At 37.0% G+C, this 19,875-nt stretch overlaps 1 protein-coding gene across 4 annotated transcripts in view; it reads right to left on the bottom strand.

Moving 5' to 3' along the window:
- RMDN2 (regulator of microtubule dynamics 2) overlaps positions 1-19,875 on the bottom strand; it is a 76,991-nt gene that overhangs the window by 12,681 nt on the left and 44,435 nt on the right. For all 4 annotated transcript variants that reach the window (XM_036070387.2, XM_078056198.1, XM_036070382.2 and 1 more), the window contains exons 6-8: positions 14,070-14,145; positions 13,117-13,194; positions 7,827-7,925 (exon numbers count right to left, since the gene is read on the bottom strand). In XM_036070387.2, coding sequence (XP_035926280.1) covers positions 7,827-7,925; positions 13,117-13,194; positions 14,070-14,145 — 253 coding nt within the window. The remainder of the gene's footprint in view (positions 1-7,826; positions 7,926-13,116; positions 13,195-14,069; positions 14,146-19,875) is intronic.

Genomic DNA, 19,875 nt, shown 5'->3' with positions numbered 1-19,875 from the left:
TCTAAGACCTAGGCACTCCTGTGCTGAGGAGTGCACATCTTTGGTAAAGGACATTTACTCTCTATAAAATCCAAAGGCAAAGGTCCTAGGAGGAGGAGGAGAAGAAAGTCTCTTGGGCTGGGGAGCCAGACTGGGTGTAACTCTTTAGGACCAAATAGATGAACACTGTATGGATCTGGCCAAGAACCTGTTAATGAGACTGCAAGGCTGCCAACAGATGGAAGGACATTGTCAAGTCCAGTCCTAGCCAGAGCCTTGAAAAGCCTAGAGAGCCATCCACAGTGCTGATGGATTCTGGTTCTGTTGCTTCTCTCTCGTCCAGTTATTTCCATCTCAACTCTTTCAGTCTACTAAGTGCATTTCTCAAATCACTCTAATAAGGAAGACCTCAATTAAACTTTGTTCAATTGTACCTTCTTCTATGTCCAACAGTTGCCCAGTTCTTTTCAAATCCTGTCTGGAAAACTTGCTGAGCACAAGCAGCCTCTTATTTTTTTAAAGTTGGCATTTTGATTCTGCATACACACCTTAGCACTTATGTTTAATTAACTATAATAACTATAAATTAGAATATCTCCTTTTGTGCTCATGGTTAAAAAAAAGAAGAAGCCAAAGGAACATAGGCTACTCACAATACCAACTTCCTAAAATGGAGCAGATTTTGACTTTTTACCAAAGGGCTTACCTGAATAACAAGGAAGGTAGTGCTGCTCAGTAGAATGTTCTAGTTAGGCAGCAGTTTCTAGCTAGGCTCTTAGAACGCTCTATAATACAGGGTGGAGAATATTGTAGTTGTTAACTTGGTCGTGGCTGTACAAGTTCCCTGGAGGCAGGAGCTGTGTTGACCATTTCTGTATTCCCTGTATTTGACACTGTGTTACCAGGTTTGTGCTTAATAAACATTACTGAATAAATTAGCATTGTTTTAAGAACATCTCATAACCTCAAGCAGCAGCCCTCCATCATATCAGGACATAGATGAAGGCTCTGCAGGTGGTAAAACCACTAAGGGGGATCCAGGGATCATATGTTGCAAACAGCAGGGGGACACCAGGGCCACCAATCTCCCAACATTGCTACACCTGTTATCCTACTACACACACTCAAGGCACTGGGCTCTCAACCATGCCATTGGCTGCACAGGAAGAGCTTTGAGAGCTTTAAAAATGCTGATCAAGCTTTTAAAATACTTCCCTCATGACCCAAGTCCATTCCCAGGTAACTTACCAAAGAAAATTTACAACATGTCTACATAAAAGCTTGCAAATGAATGTTCATAGAAGCTTTATTCATAATAACTCCAATAGCCCACTGGACACAACTCTAATGTCTACCAATAGGCAAATGCATAAGTAGACTGTGGTATATCCATGAAATGGAATATTACTAGGCAGTAAAAAGGAACTGCTGATACACCAATAAAATGAGTGAATCTCAAAACATTGCATTGAGCAAAGGAAGCCAGATACACACAAAATACAAGCTCTATGATCCCATTTATATAAAATTACAGAATAGGCTAAACTAATCTATAGTGACAGAAAGCAGATCAGTGGTTGCCAGGGGCAGAAGGTGAGGGAAATTGACAGCAAAGGGGCAAAGATAACTCTTGAGGGTGATGGAAATGTTCTATATCTTAAAATGGTGGTGGTTACATGAGTATATAAATTTGTCAAACTTCAGTGAACTGTATCCTTAAAATGGGTGCATTTTATTGTATATAAACTATACCTTAATATATTCAAAGATTCTGAAATAATTAGTCTGGGTGGTGGCCAGGGCTGGCATTTTTTAAAGCTCTCCAGATGATGCTAACGTATACCCAAAGTTGAGAACCACTGCCGGAGGGAATCATGCCAGAATTTTGGATGAGGTGGGAAGCATACAATAGTTTGAAAGAATTCCCACAGGGGATTCACAGATGACTCCTGTCTAAAACCACATCCCTAGATGCTGTGATGCTGTGGAGGATCAGATTTCACCAGTTATAAGAGCAAAATAATAGCAGCTAACATTTACTTTTAGTTAGAGTACTTTATGTGCTAGGCCCTGGGCTAAGAAAATTACATATATTATTTTATGTATCTTCACAAAAACCATATAAAGTAGGTATTATTATGCCTGCTTTACAGATGAAGAATTTAAGATTAGGAGAAATAAAGAAACATGGCTAGGTCATATAGACAGGAAAAGGCTCAGGTCTCAAACTGATTCTAAAGCCAGTGCTCCGGATCACTACAGAACTGAGCTGGATGGCCTGGGGACACATTCCTGGCCCCTGTGAACACTCTTTGGAGGGAAAGAGTTGGGGACAGGAGTCGGGTCCAAAACCACAACCTCCTGCTGGGACCAAGGGTTGCAGACTCCCCTTGAGTGTGGGAGCCAAGTTCCTTCCCCTCCACCTCCCAGTTTTCTTACGTACTCCCCAGCCTTCGCCCTTAGCACCCTGGGCTCCTAAGGACTCTTAGCTGTGGCAGTCAGTACAGGGGGAGGCTTTCTTGATGCCTTCTCACTCCCTCAACAAACACCACAAAATGCATTTTCAGACAGAATCTAAGTCATGCTGAATGGAGAGGTCCCCAAGATGGTTTGCCAGCATGTTTACAATTTAATGGAGTTAAAATTCTGTGAGCTTTTATTGAGCTTACTAGGTGATGGGCACTCACTGATCAATTTCCTTGTATTAACTTATTGAATCTTGACAACACTATGAGTCAGGTACTATTATCTCCATGTCATTGATTAAATTGAGAAAGAGGTTAAGAAACTTGTCCTGTCCAATGCTTTAACACCCCGCCTCACTGAAATGGACAGATCATCTAAGCAAAAGATCAACAAGGAAATAAAGGCTTTAAATGACACACTGGACCAAATGGACTTCACAGGTATATTCAGAACATTCCAACCCAAAGCAACAGAATACACATTCTTCTCTAGTGCCCGTGGAACATTCTCCAGAATAGATCACATCCTAGGTCACAAATCAGGTCTCAACCCGTATCAAAAGACTGGGATCATTCCCTGCATATTTCCGGACCAAAATGCTTTGAAACTAGAACTCAATCACAAGAAGAAATTTGGAAAGAACTCAAATACATGGAGGCTAAAGAGCATCCTACTAAAGAATGAATGGGTCAACCAGGAAATTCAAGAAAAATTAAAAAAATTCATGGAAACAAATGAAAATGAAAACACAACTGTTCAAAATCTTTGGGATGCAGCAAAGGTGGTCCTAAGAGGAAAGTATATAGCAATACAAGCCTTTCTCAAGAAAGGTCTCAAATACACAACCTAACCCTACACCTAAAGGAGCTGGAGAAAGAACAGCAAATAAAGCCTAAACCCAACAGGAGAAGAGAAATAATAAAGATCAGAGCAGAAATCAATGAAATAGAAACCAAAAGAACAGTAGAACAGATCAACAAAACTAGGAGCTGGTTCTTTGAAAGAATTAATTAGACTGATAAACCCCTGGCCAGACGTACCAAAAAGAAAAGAGAAATGACCCAAATAAATAAAATCATGAATGAAAGAGGAAAGATCACAACCAACACCAAAGAAATACAAACAATTATAAGAACATATTATGAGCAACTATATGCCAGCCAATTAGATAATCTGGAAGAAATGGATGCATTCCTAGAGATGTATAAACTACCAAAATGAACCAGAAAGAAATAGAAAACCTGAACAGACCCATAACCACTAAGGAAATTGAAGCAGTAATCAAACATCTCCCAACAAACAAGAGCCCAGGGCCAGATGCCTTCCCAGGGGAATTCTACCAAATACCATTTAAAGAAGAATTAATACCTATTCTTCTGAAACTGTTCCAAAAAATGGAAATGGAAGGAAAACTTCCAAACTCATTTTATGAGGCCAGCATTACCTTGATCCCCAAACCAGACAAAGACCCCATCAAAAAGGAGAATTACAGACCAATATCCCTGATGAACATGGATGTGAAAATTCTCACCAAAATACTAGCCAATAGGATCCAACAGTACATTAAAAGGATTATTCACCACGACCAAGTGGGATTTATTCCTGGGCTGCAAGGTTGGTTCAACATCCATAAATCAATCAATGTGATACAATACATTAATTAAAGAAAGAACAAGAACCATATGATCCTCTCAGTAGATGCAGAAAAAGCATTTGACAAAGTACAGCATTCTTTCTTGATTAAAACCCTTCAGAGTGTAGGGATAGAGGGTACATACCTCAGTATCATAAAAGCCATCTATGAAAAACCCACAGTGAATATCATTCTCAATGGGGAAAAACTGAGAGCTTTTCCCCTAAGGTCAGGAACACGGCAGGGATGTCCACTATCACCACTGCTATTCAACATAGTATTAGAAGTCCTAGCCACAGCAATCAGACAACAAAAAGAAATAAAAGGCAACCGAATTGGCAAAGGAGAAGTCAAACTCTCACTCTTTGCAGACGATATGATACTTTATGTGGAAAACCCAAAAGACTCCACCCCAAAACTGCTAGCACTCATACAGGAATTCAGTAAAGTGGCAGGATATAAAATCAATGCACGGAAATCAGTTGCATTTCTATACACCAACAACAAGACAGAAGACAGAGAAATTAAGGAGTCGATCCCATTTACAATTGCACCCAAAACCATAAGATACCTAGGAATAAATCTAACCAAAGAGGCAAAGAATCTGTACTCAGAAACTATAGAATATTCATGAAAGAAATTGAGGAAGACACAAAGAAATGGAAAAACGTTCCATGCTCATGGATTGGAAGAACAAATATTGTGAAGATGTCAATGCTACCTAGAGCAATCTACACATTTAATGCAATCCTTATCAAAATACCATCCACTTTTTTCAAAGAAATGGAACAAATAATCTTAAAATTTGTATGGAACCAGAAACGACCCCAAATAGCCAGAAGAATGTTGAAAAAGAAAAGCAAAGCTGGTGGCATCACAATTCCGGACTTCCAGCTCTATTACAAAGCTGTAATCATCAAAACAGTATGGTATTGGCACAAAAACAGACACATAGATCAATGGAACAGAATAGAGAGCCCAGAAATGGACCCTCAACTCTATGGTCAACTAATCTTTGACAAAGCAGGAAAGAATGTCCAATGGAAAAAAGACAGTCTCTTCAACAAATGGTGTTGGGAAAATTGGACAGCCACATGCAGAAGAATGAAACTGGGCCATTTCCTTACACCACACACAAAAGTAGACTCAAAATGGATGAAAGACCTAAATGTGAGACAGGAATCCATCAAAATCCTAGAGGAGAACACAGGCAGCAACCTCTTCGACCTCAGCCGCAGCAACTTCTTCCTAGAAACATCGCCAAAGGCAAGGGAAGCAAGGGCAAAAATGAACTATTGGGACTTCATCAAGATAAAAAGCTTTTGCACAGCAAAGAAAACAGTCAACAAAACCAAAAGACAACTGACAGAATGGGAGAAGATATTTGCAAATGACATACCAGATAAAGGGCTAGTATCCAAAATCTATAAAGAACTTATCAAACTCAACACCCACAGAACAAATAATCCAATCAATAATGGGCAGAAGATATGAACACACATTTCTGCAAAGAAGACATCCAAATGGCCAACAGACACATGAAAAAGTTCTCAACATCACTCGGCATCAGGGAAATCCAAATCAAAACCTCAATGAGGTCAGTCAGAATGGCTAAAATTAACAAGTCAGGAAATGACAGCCACTCTGGAAAACAATATGGAGGTTCCTCAAAAAGTTGAAAATAGAGCTACCCTACGACCCAGCAATTGCTCTACTGGGTATTTACCCCAAAGATACAAATGTAGTGATCAGAAGGGGTATGTGCACCCCAATGTTTATAGCAGCAATGTCCACAATAGCCAAACTATGAAAAGAGCCAAGCTGTCCATCAACAGATGAATGGATAAAGAAGATGTGGTATATATATATACAATGGGATATTATGCAGCCATCAAAAAAACAGAAAATGAAATCTTGCCATTTGCAACGATGTGGATGGAACTAGAGGGTATTATGCTAAGTGAAACAAGTCAATCAGAGAAAGACAAGTATCATATGATCTCACTAATATGAGGAATTCTTAATCTCAGGAAACAAACTGAGGGTTACTAGAGTGGTGGGGGGATGGGAGGGATGGGGTGGCTGGGTGATGGACATTGGGGAGGGTATGTGCTATGGTGAGCGCTGTGAATTGTGTAAGACTGATGAATCACAGACCTGTACCTCTGAAACAAATAATACATTATATGTTTAAAAAAAAAAAAGAAGATAGTAGGAAGGGAAAAATGAAGGGGGGGAATCAAAGGGGGAGACGAACTATGAGAGACTATGGATTTCTGAGAAATAAACGAGGGTTTTAGAGGGGCGGGGGTGGGGGGATGGGTTAGCCTGGTGATGGGTATTAAGGAGGGCACGTACTGAATGGAGCACTGGGTGTTATTAAGATAACATAATAAAATTAAATAAAAAAAAAAAGAAACTTGTCCAACGTTAATCAGTTGGTAAGCAGCAGAACTGAGATTTAACCAGGTGGTCTGGTTCTAGAGGTTGCAATCCTTACCTCTACAATATTGGGCCTCTGACCATTTTTTATTTTATCTGGCTAATATTTCAGGTACATTAGCACCTTAAGAACTTCTGCGTAACATCCTGAAAACCTGAGCTCCCATTTATAACTTTGATACTATGAAGAAATGAGTTTCAAGTCCAAATGACGTTTTTCCTAATTAGCTTAGCACCATCTATGAACTATCTTAAATATACCGTGATCTATATTCTTATAAAATGTAAAATGAAAGAACTAATTCTCAGTGGTAGATAAAAGGTGAAGAAATGGTGATGATACAGTCTTAGACTACATGCATATCTTCGGTCTGCCATTGTGTGACACTAGAAAAAATTAAGTTCCTGAGGTCTTGATTTCCTTTTTATAAAATAAAAAAGATCACGTTAAATAAAAAATAAGACATGTCTGGCCCCTGTGCTTTTATACCCTGCAATCTTTTCCATTGGGCTCATGCTTGATCTCAGAACAATTATTTTTTCCACAGGGCATTGTAGGTAGCCACTAACCATTCATTCGTTCAGAAATGGAAAGTGCAATGAAACCTATTTCCGCTCTTAGAATATATGTTCTTTAAATTCCCTCTTAGTTCTACAAAATCAAACCCTAAGATACAACAAAAAAGTAAGAGCATGTATAATATGTTGGACAATACAGTTTAGAGCCTGATTTTGTCTATATTGTTACAGAAAAGACATCTTAGTGTCTATAAGATTCTATAATTGCTTCCAGAGAAAGATAAAGGGATTAGCCCATCAGGAAGTTGATTATATGCACACATATATTATTACTGTTTAGAGTTTTATTAGCCTAGCAATTATACATTTTAAGATAGGAATGAAAATACTGGTTTGGTCTGATGCCCCATGTTCCATAGAACTGTCTGCAACTTATGGAATGGCTTTTAAAATATAACTCTCCCTTTTGGTATCTTTTAGTTCTTCAAGATCAAACTGCTTCTATATTAGGCTAATTGGGAGTATTGGGGAACAAGTCTAATAATCAGGGCATGAATGCTTTTGCACATACTCACACAACCTGGAGAGCTGCTCTTGGATTTGGTAGCAAGGGCTGTGCACATAGGACCTAGGGCATAACTAGCTGCTCTGGGAAGCAGTCTGGACACTCCAAAACTAGGATTCAACCTGGGGCTTCTGTTAGAGATCTACACACGGAGAAGGGTAGGAGGGATTGGTGCAGGTAGTAGCCAGTTAGATACTAAAATAACAGACAGACAAAATATACCTTAAGGAAATTTTGCAAAGCTTCTTCTACAGTTGAGGATGGTATTTTTCCAAACAGAGTAGCAGCCATTTTTTTCTCAATCCAGCTCAGTTTCGAGACCTGCAAACATGGAGGCGACATCATTCTTAGAAAGTGGTTCCCCTTTTGAAAGAATCATCTCTCCTCAATTAGACGTGTGTGTGTAGGTGTATATGTATGTATATGCATGGAATATATAAATATAAACATATCCATACATAATATACATGACAGAGATCATCTTTATGGTATTAATATTTTACCTTCCTTTTTTTATAGTTCTAATAAACTATGAGCTCTAAAAGCACTGGTTACCAAATCAATCTGAAATACTCATGATAAGATTTGTGTTCAATCAGAGAAAGGGATGGGGAATAATGCTGATCCTGTTTGTTTATGTGATTCAAAATTCTGAGATGACCACACAGTATTTCTTTGCACAGAGTTTCTTTGCACAGAGTGGAGGAGACCCCAACTTTGCTTCCTTCCTGCCAACCTGACCCAGAACACATCATCTCAGAAGTGTAAATAGAAGAAGGATTCTTAACCCAGAGGGAGTATAGAGTGAGGGCCCAGTATACATATTTACAATCCAGGAGAAAATTTTTTTAACTAGCAACCACCAAAATTAAATTTCATATTATCATTTATTTTTTGCTTCCTTTTATCCCCCATTTTAATTCCAGTATAGTTAACATACAGTGTTTTATTCTTTTCAGGTGTACAATATAGTGATTCAACAATTCCATATATTACTCAGTGCTCTATCCCCTTCATCTATTTCACCCACCTCACTTCTGATAACCATCTATTTGTTCTCTGTAGTTAAGAGTCTGCTTTTTGGTTTGTCTCTTTTTATTTATTTATTTATTTTTTATTTTTATTTTTTAAAGATTTTTTATTTATTTATTTGAGAGAGAGAATGAGAGAGAGAGCACATGAGAGGGGGAAGGGTCAGAGGGAGAAGCAGACTCTCTGCCGAGCAGGGAGCCCGATGCGGGACTCGATCCCGGGACTCCAGGATCATGACCTGAGCCGAAGGCAGTCGCTTAACCAACTGAGCCACCCAGGCGCCCTGGTTTGTCTCTTTTTAGTTCCCTTGTTCATTTGTTTTGTTTCTTAAATTCCACATATGAGTGAAATCATATGGTATTCGTCTTTCTCTGACTGACTTATTTTGCTTAGCATTATAGTCTAGGTCCATGTTGCTGCAAATCGCAAAATTTCATTCTTTTTTATGGTTGAATAATATTCCATTATGTGGTATAATATACCACTTCTTTATCTATTCATCTATTGATGGACACTTAGGTTGCTTCCATAATTTGGCTATTGAAAATATGTTACAATAAACATTGAGGTGCATGTATCCCTTTGAATTAAAGTTTTTGTATTCTTTGGGTACTCAGTGCAATTACTAGATCATAGGGTAGTTCTATTTTTAATTTTTTGAGGAACCTCTGTACTATCTTCAGTGTCTGCACCAGTTTGCATTCCCACCAATAGTGCATGAGGGCACCTATTTCTCTACATCCTCACCAACACTTGTTATTTCTTGTGTTTTTGATTTTAGCCATTCTAATAGATGTGAGGTATCTCACAATGAGAGACGAGGTATCCCATTGTGATTTTGATTTGTGTTTCCCTGATGATGAGTGATGTTGAGCATCTTTCCAAATGTGTCTGTTGGCCATCTGTATTTCTTTTTTTTTTTTAAGATTTTATTTATTTATTTGACAGACAGAGATAGCGAGAGCAGGAGCACGAGCAGGGGGAGTGGGAGAGGGAGAAGCAGGCTCCCCACTGCGCAGGGAGCCCAATGTGGGGCTTGATCCCAGGACCCTGGGACCATGATCTGAGCTGAAGGCAGATGCTTAATGACTGAGCCACCCAGGTGCCCCTGGCCATGTGTATTTCTTCTTTGGAGACATGTCTGTTCATGTCTTCTGCCCATTTTAAATTGGATTATTTGGTTTTGAGTGTTGGGTTGTATCAGTTCTTTATGTATTTTAGACACGAGCCCTTTATTGGATATGTTATTTGCAAATACCTTCCCCATTCAGTAGGTTGTCTTTTAGTTTTGTTGGTTGTTTCCTTCCCTATGCAGAAACTTTTTATTTTGATGTAGACCCAATAGTTTATTTTTGCTTCTGTTTTCTTTGCCTCAGGAGACACATCTAGAAAGATATTGTTATGGCCAATGTCAGAGAAATTACTATCTGTGCTCCCTGCTAGGATTTTTATGATTTCAGGCCTCACATTTAGGTCTTTAGTCCATTTTGAGTTTTTGTGGTGTATGATGTAAGAAAGTGGTCCAGTTTCATTCTTTTGCATGTAGCTGTTCAGTTTTCCCAATATCATTTGTTGAAGAGACTATCTTTTTCCCATTGTATATTCTTGTCTCCCTTTGTCGAAGATTAATTGACCAAGTAATTGTGGGTTTGCTTCTGGGCTTTCTATTCTGTTCTATTGATCTACACATCTATTTTTGTGTGAGTAACATACTGTTTTGTTTAATACAGCTTTGTAATATAACTTGAAACCTGGAATTGTGATACTGCCAATCTTGTTTTCCTTTTTCAAGATTGCTTTGGCTATTTGGGTGGTTCCATACAAATTTTAGGATTGTTTGTTCTAGTTCTGTGAAAAATGCTGTTGGTACTTTGCTAGGGATTGCATTAAGTCTATAGATTGCTTTGGGTAGTATAGACAGTTTGACAGTATTTGTTCTTTCAATCCATAAGCATGGAATGTCTTCCTATTTCTTTGGGTCATCTTTAATTTCTTTCATCAATTTTTTATAGTTTTCAGAGTACAGGTCTTTTTACCTCTTTGGTTAAGTTTATTCTTAGGTATTTTATTATTTTTGTGATTATAAATGGGATTGTTTTCTTAATATCTCTTTCTGCTTTTTAGAAATGCAACAGATTTCTGTACATGGGGATTTTGTATTCTGTGATCTTACTGAATTCATTTATGAGTTCTAGTAGTTTTTTGGTGGAGTCCTTAGGGTTTTCTATATATAGTATCATCTCATCTGTGAATAGTGAAATTTTTTACTTCTTCCTTACCAATTTGGAAACATTTTATTTCTTCCCCGTATCTGATTGCTGTGGCTAGGACTTACAGTACTATGTTGAATAAAAGTAGCGAGAATGGGCATCCCTGTCTTGTTCCTGATCTTAGGGGAAAAGCTCTGTTTTTCACCATTGAGTATAAAACATTAGCTGTGGATTTTTCATATAAGGCCTTTATTATGTTGAGGTATGTTCCCTCTAAACCAACTTTGTTGAGGGTTTTTATCATGAATGGATATTGTACTCTGTCAAATGCTTTTTCTGCATCTATTGAAATGATCATATGGTTTTTATCCTTTCTCTTAATAATGTGATGTATCACACTGATTGATTTGCAAATGCTGAACCACCCTTGCATTCCAGGAATAAATCCCACTGATCATGGTGAATGATTTTTTGAATGTATTGTTGGATTTCTCTTGCTAATATTTTGTTGAGGATTTTTGCATCTATGTTCATCAGAGATACTGGCCTGTAGTTCTTTTTTGTTGTTGTGTCTTTAACTGGTTTTGGAATCAGGATAATGCTTACCTATTAGAATGAATTCGGAAGTTTTCCTTCCTATGCTATTTTTTAGAAAAGTTTGAGAAGAACAGGTATTAGCTCTTCTTTAAATATATGATAGAATTCACCTGTGAAGACATCTGGACTTTTTTTGTTGGGAGTTTTTTGATTACTGATTCAATTTCATTGCTGGTAATTGGTCCGTTCAAATTTTCTATTTCTTCCTGTTCAGTTTCGGTAAGTTTTACGTTTCTAGGAATTTATCCATCTCTTCTAGGTTGTCCAGTTTGTTGGCATATAATTTTTCACAATTCTTTTATAATCCTTTTTCTGTGGGGTCAGTTGTTATTTCTCCTCTTTTTGTTTCTGATTTTGTTTATTTGAGTCCTTTTTTTTTTGGATGAGTCTGGCTAGAGATTTATCAATTTTGTTTATCTGTTCAAAGAACAAATCCTGATTTCATTGATCCATTCTATTTTTTTTTTTTAGTCTCAATATCATTTATTTCTGCTCTAATCATTATTTCCTTCCTTCTGCTGTATTTGGGTTTTGTTCATCTTTCTTCTAGCTCTTTTAGGTGTAAGCTTAGGTTGTTTGAGATTTTTCTTGTTTCTGGAGGTAGACCTGTGTTGCTATACACTTCCCTCTTAGAATCACTTTTGCTGCGTCTCAAAGATTTTGGATCATTGTGTTTTCATTTTCATTTGTCTCCATGTATTTTTTTATTTCTTCTTTGATTTCTTGGTTGATCCATTCACTGTTTAGTAGCATGTTATTTAACCTCCATGTAGATGTGGTCTTTCCAGATTTTTTCTTTTAAGCCTAAACAAATAGTGTATATTCAAGCCCCAGACTCATGTGAAGTTGGGTCAATGGTTTTTAAGCCTGAGGGGTCTTCTACCTTAATTAAGACTCAGATTCTTAATATTTAAAACTGGCATAATAAAAACTGCTTACAGGATGTTTTAAGGATTTGACACACAGTTGATACATAGCAGGTGTTCAATAAAAGAGCTTCCTTCTCCATTCTTAATCCTCAAACCTCAATTAAAAAGCTTCTTCTTTTGCTTATGCTAATTTTTTCATTCAGAAATAGCATTTCTCTTCAGCATAATTTTTCATGCATCTCTTAAGATAGATTTTCACATTCTGTTAATTCTCTATAAACTAACGTCATTTAAGACACTGGATCTTAGACTCGCTAGCTGCCTTGATTTATTTCTATATGTTTCATGTGTCTTTCTAAATTCAGTTCTTTGAAGACAAGAACAGTGGGCACATAATTTATGCTCAACATGCTCTGATAAATGAAAAAGTCCTCTCACAAGATAAAGAGTAGTACACATGTGTGTAGGTGGCTGATCACCAACTGAGAGCACAAAGGGGACATGTGATTGCTGCCAGGGGAAACAGAGAGGTGGTCAGGTGAAAAATACAGATATATATGTGTGTGTGTATATATACACACACACACACATACACACACACACACACATATATAAAATCATATACTGTATGTAACACAGTATATAAACAAATCAATCATAAACTTATAAAATATGTACTGATTTTATCATTTTCCCTACAGTAGGCACTAGGTAAAACACTTAAAGAATAAGTGTTCACTGGAAATATATCCCATAATCATAGTATATTTAAACAAGATTTATAGATCAAAACATTCAACTCACAGTATAACAGTATCTTCCTTTGAGGTAATACAAAAAGGGTTCTTCAGGTAAAAATTGGATTGCTTTATCTAGATGTTCCTGAAAAAAAATCCAAAACAAATACCATCACTCAGATTCCAGGCAGCGTTGAATGGAAGTGTGCCTAGTAAGTTCAAAGGGGTTTTACAGTGTTGTTTGGTTCTCCTCCTCAATCCCTATCATTAATACAAGTAAGTCTTACCAATAATTCAATTATCAGGAATGACTGCTCACAAGTAGAACCAGATTGTGACTATGATTTAATTAAACTATGGATAATTTAAAGGCAAATGTCACTATAAAAATAGAAAACATCCGAGTGACATTTTTGTCTTCCCATGCCTTGCCTAGCTAATACTTACTATTAGGAAGCATGTTTGCAAATACCAAGTGATGGGGATATAATGGGGGAAAGAATAGCAGAGCTAGGTGGTGGAGGAATCTACTCCCCTGACATTATTATAATTGTTATAGGGAGCTGGAAGGCAAACTCTGACCATTTATATTGAGCTATCAAAGCTAGAGGTACATTATAAATGATGCACATATACATTATTTATTTTATTCACTTATCATGTTAAGTTTAAGTCTTAGATTGGATTCTATTCCTCCCACCAAATCAATATGCAAGAAGTGTTAACTAATTAGTTCCAGTCATGTTGATGATGTTGGTGAGTTCATGACCAAAAGACTAATCCTCAGTCTTTGAAAAAGTAATACTCATCTACTATGTGACTTCTTTCAAGATCCAGAATAATAATAATCCTCAATCTCCCATATAGTTTCATTCTTTTTCGCACAGTACGATGAAAAAACTGTCACTTCATTTAAATAAAAAAGATAAATTCCTTAAGATTAATTCATTGAATAATTTGATTTATATCTTTTAAGGGAACATATAGCTACATTAAAATATTTTTAATATCAAGAAATACCTTGAAGCGATGTCCATAGTTGATTTTGTTTTGTAAGCCCTCAAACTCAGATACATAGCCACACAAAACCGCATACCTGAAAAGGGTAAAAACAGTGGATAGCGTGTGAACTTTTAATCAAATACCACCAAATGTAACATTTTAAAAATATCTCTAAAGCATTCATTAATATTTGAGAAAAGTAGTCATATAGATGCAAGGGCCCTAAAAATAAAAAACACCTGACATGAACATGAGGCCAGTTTCCTCACCTATAATGGGGAGACTAACACCATCTATCTCACATGTATGTCGTGAGGGCAAAACACCCAAAACACATAAGTGTTTAAACTACTACCCGGCACATAGTGAGTTCCAAGAAATATGAGCTTCTGCTATCACCATCATCAACAGCAAAGTCACAAAGAGGCTCTCTGAAAAAGTCTAGTCACACAAGTAATAAATTGAAAAATATATTGTATCATGATATCCCTATTCCTCCTTAATAAAAAGAAAAAGAAAAATTTCACAGCCTCCCTTAATGTCATTTGAAAACAAAAATAAATATCATGACTAAAACAATGTCAAAGGTAATTTCAGAATACACTTTTCCGAAAAATTCCCCATGACCTTCAATCTTTCCTTGGAAACACTGCATATTAGAATAGCGCATCCCATTAATTGTTTACTCCCCCCCCCCACCACGGGGAATACAAAAGTTACATCAATAATTATCTGACATAAATTGGGTGCAATATTTGTTCAGCAATTTGCTCACTCCAAAATCTGGGGATATATTACTTTTTATATCCAGAATGTTTCTGTCTGTGCAAAATCTCCAGAGTATTTCAGAGTGTTTCTGTCTGAGGCAAAATATTCATTTACCTAAATATTTCAAGAGTAAGTATTAATTTTTACTTGCATTGTCATAACTGAAATGAAAGATGTAATTTTGTGTATTTATCTCAATCATTTCTGTGGATAAGCATAACTTTCAAGTACAAAAATGACGTGAACGATTTTCTTAATTTGGAACAGTAAGACCCTTCCTGAACACAAAAGATCACATAATTCACACAACTTACGACAACCAATAAAATAGTCACTTTTCAGTTATGACTTGTTTGACCTCTGAATTTTCAGTTTCTGTATAATCAACCAAATCTGCTAGAGTAGAAACAAGAATGATGACTAAACCAACCTATCAAAAGTGATCTGAGAACTTAACTAGATTAGGAGATACTACTACTCACAAATTCCATAATCAGACTACATTACACATACATCTCTGCACCCACCAGAGATCGAGCATGTAGGAAAAGATGACTGGAAAAAGACTCATGAGTTTCCTTGTAAAACTGCTATTGTCACCTCCAGCCTCACCATGTTCTTTTGAAATGCTCTCTGTCATTTTGTTCTATCATTCCTCCCGGGGAGTTCCAGAAAGTGGAGCAAAATTCCATACAACTACTTCCCCAAATTCTCCCATTTTTGTTATGGGCATTATCATTTTCTGATGCATTTGGACTTAAAACCTTAGGCCGCTTTTTAAAAAAATAAGCTTTTATTTTAAAATAGCCTGAGATTGCAAAGATGTTACAGAGAGTTCCCATATACCCACATTGGGTTTTCCCTACTGTTTACATCTTACATTACTAGAGTACATTTATCACAAGTGTACCAATACCGTCAAACAATACTGATACATAATTTTTACAATGTACCAGTATTAGTACATTATTATTAACTAAACTCCATGCTTTATTCAAATTCTTGTCTGTTTTTCCCTAAGTTAAATGTTGACACTTTTCTCTCCATCCCTCCTTCCACATTTATCCCTATTAATCCACACATGTGAAAATCTTTTGAATTACTATTGTCATTCGTCATACATCCTCTTCCTCCTAGTTCTGTGTTACTTGCAACTTTTATAAACATACCTATTATATCTTTACCCACTGACAAAATTACGGAACACTCTAGTGTCTAAGATACAGATCTGAAACCCTAGAATCACCTCCAGCTTGACAATGATGTTGCCAACAGTTATTCTGTTGAATAGCTGAGGCTTGAACCCTTCTCTCTATGTGGGTAACACAGAGGCTTGCCCACATTTTTACATCTTGTCCACAAGAATGTTATTGGTAAACTTACATGAATGCCTTGCTTAAATCCAGATATACTAGCTCAATTTCCCTACTCTACATGCTGGCAAAGAAATAAAAAACAAATCATGTCACATTTTTAGAAAAATCTGAAGGATCTATTTGAACTTTCTAATCCAGAGATTTATAGAACAACTCAAATATCTGTGCTGGAATCAAAAGAAAAGAATGTATGTTCACTGATGTGGAGCGGTGGGATCCATTATCTACTGATGCTAAACGCCAGCGTCAGATGACTTCGTGCGCAGCATTAGCACAGACACCACTCTGTCAGCAAACTCTCTTCAAGCTACTGAGTGAGGACAAAAGGGAAAAAAAACCCTAGGACTTATGAATACCATTATATGAAATATGAGTATTTCCCTTATAAATAATCAGTCTTAATGCTTTTCATAATCTTTTTTGAAGTCTGTTTCTTTCTTTTCTTTTTTTTTCTGAGCTGAGATCAAGAATCGGATGCTTAACCGACCGAGCCACCCAGGCACCCCTTGAAGTCTGTTTCTTTAAAGTCTAAAATATTGTCTATCTTCCTACATATCCTAAGTTCCAAGTTCATCTGACCACTTTTTCTCAAAGGATCATCACTTCTTTTCTGGCGATCAGTTCCACTTATGTCTCTGTGTATCTCTGTGTTTTTGTTCTTTTATGCTGTTCATCTTTAAACATGTAATTTAAAATTTTATTTTGTGAACCATCTCAAGTGGACTGGAACTCGGAAGAACGTTAATTCACAATATGGTCTATTACCTCCACCTAGAGGTCATTCTCACCATACAGGCTTTGACAAAAATTCTGATTTTCTTTGCATTGATATTGAATATATCTTTAATAAATGACCAACATTCTTGTTTTAACAACTACTAAAATAACCCCATTAGTTTCCCTGCATACTTCTGATTCAGCACAAATGCTATTTATACTGTGGGAAAGCAGTGGGAAAATAATGTAATAGAAAAAACACTGAGTAAGAATAAAAGATCTGGTTTTTGTTTTTCTATTTATTGTGTGACTCTTGCATACTAATCAGCATATTCCCCCCATACACCCCCTAGACACACTACCTTATCTATAAAATGGAAACAGGTTGTTCTGTGACTCATGTGCTGTAAAGCATGTGGATATAATTTGTGAACAGTAGAGCACAACAAATATGTAAGACATGATTTGTAATTAAGGTCAGGCCTATTGTGCTAACAAACTGTAAATCCACAGTGACTTTACTCTCTTGGTTCTAGAAGTATTTTAGGCTGGGTACAGCAAAAACAACAGAATTTGTAGCAAACATTTTAGGCTTTGGGGTCAGATAGTCAAGGTCGCAACTATTCAGCCTCATTGCTATGCACAAATGCACAGGTGTGGCTGGGCACCAATAAAACTACAAAAATAGGCAGTTGGCCCCGGACCGTAGTTTGTCATTTATGCTGAACGAATGAGAAAATGTCTTAACATCCTGAAAAAGATTTTTTAATGATATTTTACTACAATTAATCATGGAATCAGTTAAGCTAAATTTTAACCACTGCTTCTCAAGTCAAAGTTTTAATTTCTCTTTTATCATTACCCTAAACCTCTACTATGTAACTGAATGAAAACTCTTCTATTCACTACATACATTATAATACATTCTAAGAACTAAGATAAAATTGACATTTGAATTTATTAAATTTTATCAACTGAATAGATTTTAACATTGTTTTTTAATTTAAAACTGATACTGAATAAGAAATCATGTGCAACACAATTGGATCATTACTGTGTGTGTGTGTGTGTGTGTGTGTATATAAGATTTAAACTTGGAGTCAAATACCATAGTTGTAAACAAGGCAATCCATTCACAACAAAAAGTGAAAGAAGATGAACAAAAGAAAAGTAGCCAGACTAGCGTACGACAGACTGGGTAGCCTACTAGGGCAGAGTTATGTATAATTTCTTCCTACAAGATAGATTTCAAGGTACTTATGAAGCCCCCAGAGAAGACACAACATTGTTCCTCTATGAAAATTTGAAGCTTACACAGATAAATGCCCTCAAACTAAGGATTGAAATCCACTGTACATTTTAAATGTGATTCTTCATGGATGCAGATCTATGTGTGGGAGAAGGAAGAGGACAACAGAGGAAGAGCAATGCAGTGGGAGGGGGAGGATGTGGAGGAGGAGGAGGAGCTCAGAGTTAAGAGTAGGGCTTGGGGGTTCTTTCTGCATCTAAACCTGGCCAACCAGCTCCCAAACAGCTCCAGTATCAAAGGAGATGAAGAGCGTGTGGCTTATCAGCACAAATTCATTAGCTACGACTAAAAGTGGAAGAACAGAAGTACCTTAATGCATACATATGTTAATTTATTAATACTAATGTGCAAATTAGATGGGAAGGTATATTTGGCTATATAAATAATAGCCAAGACCCTTGCATACTGGGAAAATGATCTTAAAGATATGTACCAGGATGTTAACTGCAAAACTGCCTTTCTCCTAGAGTTGTGGCAGAGGTACCAGGGGCATAGAACAATACTTTATTAGGTGCTCCAGTTCCTAAAGCAAGATGCTCTATTGCCAGTACATGACATGCTAAGGAAATGATTCACAGGTTCTGCCAGGCTCAGCCCTTCACCCTTCTCCAGGCTATAGAAGGGAAAGTAAAGAAGGATTCCTGTGGATAGCATTGTTAGGGGACTGTGGGTTCTACCTCCCACCTTCTCATGGGAGGGGGCAGGAGGGAGGTTTGCGCCTCATCTTAAGCCAAGTGAGGGCAGATCAAAAGACTTGATTTATTTTGGCCCGTGTGCCTTAGGGGACTCCGAACCAGAGAAGCTTTAAGATGAGCGTGTGAGTGGAGCTCCCCCTGCCGGTGGCAGAGTAAAGAAACAGGTCTGCTTTGGGAAAATGGTTTGCATTTCAGAGTTAGCTCGTGGAATGAAAATGAATTTCCTATCGGGCAAATGCGGACCTGCAGAAAGGAAGCCATTTTGAGAGAGACTTTTGCCTAAAAGTGCTCCAGAAGAATAAAAATAATCCCGAAGAGAGGTAGATTTCTGGAAGCCTAGGTCTGAGAGAAGGGTCACAAATTAACTTATTATTGTTATCTTCCTAGCACCTGAAGTACCAGTATTGCTGTAAGGAACTAAAAGATGTAAAAATGCAACCACAGGGGCGCCTGGGTGGCTCGGCTGGTTGTGTCTGCTTTTGGCTCAGGTTGTGATGATGCCCGCACTGGGCTTCCTGCTCAGCGGGGAGTCTGCTTCTCCCTCTGCCCCTCACCCGGCTCATGCTCTCTTTCTCTCTTAAATAAATAAATAAAATCTTTAAAAAAAATGCAACCACAGAGTGTTAATTTAAAACAATATAATTCTTATTTGTGTTTTATAATTTTAAACATACAAAGGATCCAAAACAAAACATATTCAAGAATAATCTCGTTTCCCCAAGGATATTCACCTACCCCACGAATTAAATTCCCTTTGAGCTTTCTTATATTATATTTCTTATATTAAAAGTGGCTTCTCTTTGACCTGTAGAATTTGTACACATGGACTCATTAAGGTATAAGAAATGAGTGACATGCTTTTATTCTTTGAAGCATTCTTCCAACATTTCATTTAGGAACATGATATCACTTCAGTATTTGTTTCCAAACAAAACGTTAAATTATATTTAATTAGAATT

The sequence above is a fragment of the Halichoerus grypus genome, chromosome 10 (assembly GCF_964656455.1).
Source record: "Halichoerus grypus chromosome 10, mHalGry1.hap1.1, whole genome shotgun sequence".
NCBI lineage: Eukaryota > Metazoa > Chordata > Mammalia > Carnivora > Phocidae > Halichoerus > Halichoerus grypus.
This window is presented reverse-complemented; position numbering and strand designations above follow the sequence as displayed.